Source organism: Sarcophilus harrisii, chromosome 1 (assembly GCF_902635505.1).
Source record: "Sarcophilus harrisii chromosome 1, mSarHar1.11, whole genome shotgun sequence".
Classification (NCBI taxonomy): Eukaryota; Metazoa; Chordata; class Mammalia; order Dasyuromorphia; family Dasyuridae; genus Sarcophilus; species Sarcophilus harrisii.
In genome coordinates, this window is record NC_045426.1 from 507,504,659 (window position 1) to 507,511,265 (window position 6,607).

At 35.2% G+C, this 6,607-nt stretch overlaps 1 protein-coding gene across 1 annotated transcript in view; it reads left to right on the forward strand.

Annotated features, from left to right (window-relative positions):
- The window catches only part of GNAL (G protein subunit alpha L), a 247,863-nt gene that overhangs the window by 236,618 nt on the left and 4,638 nt on the right, over positions 1 to 6,607 (forward strand). Inside the window, exon 11 of the mRNA XM_003760066.4 lies at positions 2,376 to 2,443. Coding sequence (XP_003760114.1) covers positions 2,376 to 2,443 — 68 coding nt within the window. The remainder of the gene's footprint in view (positions 1 to 2,375; positions 2,444 to 6,607) is intronic.

The following is a 6,607-nucleotide window of genomic DNA, read 5'->3' on the forward strand; positions in this document are numbered from 1 at the left end:
GAAGAGAAGCTGGGGGAGATTGGGCCTGGGTTCCTGATGTATTGTATAGGAAATTACGATTTTGGTGGGTGGAGGCAGAGAGAGAGAGAGGAAGAGAAGCTGGGGGAGATTGGGCCTGGGTTCGAGACTCCGAGCTGCTGGTTGTGTGGCTGCTGGTCGAGCTAGCTTCTTGACTCAGCTGCACACATTGCTATCGCCGATTCTCTTCCACCTCCTATCTTTCTTCACTGAGAATAAAGACTGACGATTTTCCCCTAACCTGAATTCCTGACTCCTGTCGATTTAAAAATACACGATCTTCACAACACACACACACACTCTCTCTCTCATTTTCAGTTTCACTGAAGCTTAGAAGGGAATAACTAGGGCAGGAATCCCAGACCAAAGGAAAGCTTATAATTCTGTCCCCATAAGCCAGCTAAGCTTCCCCACTGACTGATAGTGAATGAGTTCAGCAGCAGTTTGCTTTTGCTCAGACCCTAAGCCGTGTTAGTGTAGAGTTTAGAACAGGGAAGACTAATCAGACTTTCCCTTGAATAAGACTTACTTTGGGAGCACTAACAGCTCACACTGCCAGCCTGTGTGTTCCTGAGAGTCCAGATTAAATACAACAGAAGTAGCTCAGATCTGCCCTTCACAAGTGCACAGATATTTCATAAAAGGATACAGGTTTACACCCCAAAATAGTCTGCCCAGTAAGACTGAGCATAATTACACAGGGGGTGGAACATGGTGAGGGGTTGTAGGGAGGGAGAAATTGATATTTAATCAAATAGAAGATTTCCAGGCATTACTGATGAAAAGACAAGAGCCATGCAGAAACTTTTGAGATCCAAAACCAGGAATTAAGAGAAAATAGGACTAAAGGACAGATTGTTTATATTCTTATATGTGAATCTGATTCAGCTATCCACTTCTGAACATTAACATCATCACAGGGGAACGGGGAAAGGAAGAAAGGGAGAGAGAGAGGAAAGCAGGAAGGAAGCATATTAGGTGCCAAGCATTGTGCTAAGTACTTTACATTTATTTCATTTGATTGTTATAACACTTCTGAGAAGTAAGCATTATTATGATTCCAATATTACAACTGAGTATCCTGAGGCAAACAGGTATAGTGGCTTGCCCAAGGTCACACAGCTAGTATATGTTTGGAGCTATGTTTGAATTCAAGTCTTCCTTACCCCAGGCCTAACACTCTATTCAGATAAAGGATCTGGGAATGTTTCTATTATGTCTTGAAAATCTTAAAAGAATGGAAATTGAATGGAAGAAAATACACTGTGGGTTGGCAGGGAGAAAAAGGTTGGAAAAAAATTATCCCATATAACTCAGTAACATTGTAGGCAAATATTAGTCAATAAAAACAAAGAGAAAGGGGAGGAGCATCTGACTCTTGAACCTCATTCTCTTCTGAACTGGTCAAAGGAGGGAAGAATACATACATAAAGACACATATGTTTAAACAGAGTTGGGCACTAAAATATATTTTACTCACTGGGAAATAGGAGAAAAAGGGGAAGAAAAAGGAAATTAGAGGGAAAGCAAATAAAAGGAAGGATATATTTAGCAAAACAAACTCTAAGAATATACAAAAATGTAGCTCTTTTTAAAGTGCCAAAGATTTGGAATCCGAGGGGATGCCTATCAGTTGGAAAATAGCATAACAATTTATGAAACACAAATATAACGGAATCCTATTGCTCTGTAAGAAATTATAAAACTTCCAGAGAAACCCTAGCAAGACTTGTATAAACTGATGCAGAATGAAATGAATCACATTTATCCAATCACAAAAATACTGTGAAGGCAAAACAACTTTGAAAGACTTAGAAACTGATCAGTATAATTGTCAACCTCTTCAGAAGACTAATGATGAAACGTATTACTCACCTATTACCAAAAAGGTGAAAGAGCGTGAGTGCAAAGATCTTTCTTTTTTTTTATTTGCATGACCAATCTGGAATACTTTTTTCTTGACTATATATTTGTAACATGAGTTTTGTTTTTCTTTCTCAATGTGAGAGATAGGTGGGAAAGTGAGAAGACAGACAACTGCTAATTGGAAAAAAAATTAAACTAAAAAAAAATTCCCACCACCAAAACTTAACAGCTGTTTCCCTAGTCAATAATACAATCTTCCTCAACCTCAGTTTCCTCCTCTGTGAAATGAAGAAAATATTGTATACCTAACTACACATATTGCTATGAGGAAGATCTTTTGTACCTTAAAACATGAAGTAGTTGAGTTCTTGTGTCTATTATAGTTTTTTATACTGCACAGTACCATGCATTGGGTTTAGTTTAGCTTTTATATAAAAATGGTGGTTTATATTTAACTTTATCTGAGTACAATTCTGTGTTTAATTCCACAGCAACACCTGATGCAGGTGAAGATCCCAAAGTTACAAGGGCCAAGTTCTTTATCCGGGATGAATTTTTAGTGAGTAATTTTTAAAATTCTAAATGTTTTGTCCCCCATGGTACTATCATTGAGTGACTCCAACACATTTCACAAGTTGCATTCTTAGGTATCCTCTTATTTGGTATCATTGCTCTTTGTTTTAGATACACAAAGTACTATATTCAAAAGTACTGATAAGCCAGAAACCACTGTATAAGTCAGCTTGTTCATGCTCAAAAGTGTCCTTTAAAAAAAATTAATTCCATTATGTCTATAGGTAACTGTCAATGAATGGGTTTTGGCCAACGAGACCAATCGGCAAATGCCCAAAATTGCTTCAACGCAACCAGAACTATGACTCTCTAAAGACATGCAGAAATAGGAAACTGAACTAGAACTGGATGGGTCATGTTGTAGGTAGAGATTTGTGCAGCATCTCTAGCAGTATCTTTCTTCACTCTCATGAAGTGAAAAACAAAGTCTTCTGGTTGATTTTCTCTTAGAACCTATTTCTCTTCTCTCCTCTTATACACTCTTATCCCCAGCCCTACTCCCTACCTCTGTGTAACCTCCCAGGACCTTTCCTTTCATGGGCTTTATCTTGAACTTTTGCTGAGTTAGAAGGAAATGTACTTCAATATTTCAAGGCTATTTCATTCCATCATTTTATGCTCCAGTATAGATAATCCTACATAATAAATTGTTATAAAAACAAACACATAATCTGCCCCTGGACCCCATACTGATAGGCCATGCCAGAGTTTATGTTCTACTGGCAAAGCCTTTTAAGATCCAGGATCGCTTTCAGGACCCTTGATGAAGCACTAAAGTACTACTAAGGGAAGTTATTTACAAATAATTAAGGTATTTCTATCACCTCATTTTCCAGAATAAATGAATTCTCTTACATGCTGGTGGGGATTAAAAATGGACTCATCCCTGACCCAAAAGTGTGCATTGCCCCTCCTCTCTCATGCCCTGGTCATGTTACTAAAGAAGGGAGAAAGGGATAGAGAGAAAAGAAAGAAAAAGAAACAAAGAGAAAGAAGGAAAAGTGATAATCATTATGATTTTCTGTTAAATGATATTTACACCTTACAAAGATGTTGTAAATCTCATTTCAGAGTTTTCAAGGCTTTGTGTTCTCAAGTAACATCAAACTGGAAAACATACCCAAAAAAATCAAAAAACATATGTTCATCCAACAAATCATTAAAGAATAGGTTCTGGGCTATGGGAATGATAGGGTTAGATTAAGACATAATTTCTGATCTCAAGTATTTTAAAGCCCAATTGAGAAAATAAAATATACATGTGAAATTTACCCTCGGTATCATCTATAAAATAAATTGCTCTAAATGTATGATCCAAAGAATTACAGAAGAATTTCAAGGCAACATGTCAACAAAGAGAAATATGGAATATAGCAGTCCTCATAGTGATAGATGGTTGCTCAGAACAAGGTTTTAAGTAGTATTAAGTCATGGATATGTAAGGTAAAAGTATTGAATTTGGGGGAAATGGCAATCACTTCCCCACCATTAGAAACAGAGGGAAGAACACTGGCTCCCAGATCTACATTCCAGTTTTACTTCTGATGCACCAGTCTGTGACCTTGTGCAAATCATTTCACTAAGTCAATCTTGATTTTCTTATCAGGAAAGTGAAGGGGGTTGACCTAAATGGTTCTGAGGTTCTTTCCAGTTTTAAATCTATGATCTTATTTTTTTTACCTTTTTTTAATAGCTCCAGTCATCTCTTGGAGCCCACTAATAGTGTTGGCCTTTTTACATAATCCCATTGCAAAGATGTATGCATATTGAAAATAAAAGATAGAAAATTAACTTGGCAGGCTTATTTTTTTAATGTAGTTGTTGAAATTACATTACTTTTTTTTCCTCTTTATGTCAATTGACTGTGTTTGTTTTTAAAAGTATATGATTCCCATTTTGTTTGTGAGGTTGTATAATTTCTTATAGATATATCCTACCCATTGGTAGGAAACAAAAAATTTAGAGACTAAGGGAAAGGAATTTAAGTTAGCAAATTGGCAAATCACATCGCTTCTGGGAACTTTCGTATCCAATATTCTCAGATAAAATCTGAGACTCTACATTTGATACTTTCCTCAAAATTCTCAGGAATTTCATAGAAGAGATTAAAAAATTAATGAGCCATTGCACCCACTATTATAAGTTCTCCTTGACAATATATATATCTTCATAGACAAGGATATTAAAGCTCTTGATATTAGTTTATGGATGATTGATAGTGCACTTGTGGCAGAAAAACAGAGTAAATTATTTAGCAAAATAATCATTTTGTGCTTTTCTTACGTCTTCCTACATGTGGTAAAGGCTACAAATACATATCTACCTATAGTGGTATATTAAAATAAAAACAACAGCTATGTAAAGAGTAACTTGATGATAATGAACAGATGCCAGGTTTGGGCTTTGATTTGTAGAAAGCACATAATAAACCTAAGAGTTGGAGCTGTCTAGTCCCCGAATAAGCACAATAATATTGTGATTTGGAAAGATACTAATATATGATTTCTGGGGTTGTTGTGGTAAACATTGTAAATTTTAGACATCCTGCAAATGTCATGATTATGAGCTTTAGTTTTAATATCATGGTCTACGGAGAATTGTTGCCAAAAGAAGATAGTGGTACATTCAATGACCCTGATTCAGTCCCTTCTATGAAGCTCCTGAGAAATTTGTCAGAAATATAAAATGGCAGGATCTTGGCTCTCATGAAAAAAAAAATTATGAAACTGAAGTTCCAAGAGCTTATGTGCTATGCCAAAAGTCATATACAGCTAGGTAAGTATCAGCCAAAATTCAAATTCAGATTGCTTAACTTTAAATTGGATGCTCTTTCCATCAAAACTCCACTGTTTCTAAAAAAAGAAGAAATTAAGTCATCAAGATTCTCCCCACTAGTATAGATTGGTGCCAGGTAGTACTTTTCTAACATATGTCTGAGAAATTAAGTAAACTTTTTTTTCATTTCATTTGCTCCCAAGTTGAAAAATAGGGTTATCCTTTGTTTCCTTACATAAATGAAAATACAAAGAATTACCAGTCAAAAACTAATTCCAGAGCATTAGTACTCTGGAGTTGCGTATTTTTTTTCCAGTGTAGATCACAAGCCTAAGTTTGATTTTTGTTTCTTTTACCACAGTTAGGAAACAATTACAGTCCTATTTCAATCACATTGGTGCTACTTAGGGAACAGGCAGTGATTTTAATCAACCAGTAGTTCATTTTTTCTCTTTTATCTGCTTAGACATGAAAAGGATAGCCCATCTTATTAGAAAATTAGAAATTAGAAAATTAGAAAAACTTAGAAAATGCTAATAAGCAACTTGACCTGTGGTTGGAGATGTGTGCATATATTTTTTATGTGATGTACAGCTTTCTTCACACATAAATCTAGAAAGGCATGATTACTTTTCCCTATAAACATGCTATGTGCATTTAAATTAATTTAACAAATACTTGAAATGCCTATTTTATTTAAACTTTTTTACCAAACCTAGTATTATGATCAGTATCTATCTTTCATAATAATGAACATATATCTCCATGATGATGACTGAGAGAGGTTCTCTTTTGCAGTTTCTTTACTGCTGGATCCTCAGTTTTTCACTCACATTGCTCTTACTTGTTTCTTGTGTGTATGCTTCTTTCTCATAGATTGCAAGTGAATTCTTTAAGGGAATAAAATACACATACACTCATACACACATGCATATAGACATATATGTATTTGTACACATACACACACACACACACACACACACACATAAACACACAGACGTATGTGTATTCTTCTGCATTCCCCATGGGAGATACTGAGCACAGTAATAAGTAATAAGAATTTAAGAGCATTTTTTGGGGCTTAGTATTGAGCACAATATTGACCCCCAAAAAATGCTCTTAAATTCTTATTGAATGATTGAACCTCCTTATATAATTGTTATGGGATCATTATTATATTTAACACTTGCCTACACAAGCAGCCTATTGTAATGAAAAGAACATCAAATTCAGCCAGAAAAGTTGTTTCAAAGTTATGGTTCCAGTACTTGTTAGCTTTCTAACCATGGTTAAGTCCCTCAATTTTTTAAAATTTGTTTCCTTCATCAAAGGAAGATGTTAATACATCATAGCGGTATTAAAAGAAGGAAAAAAA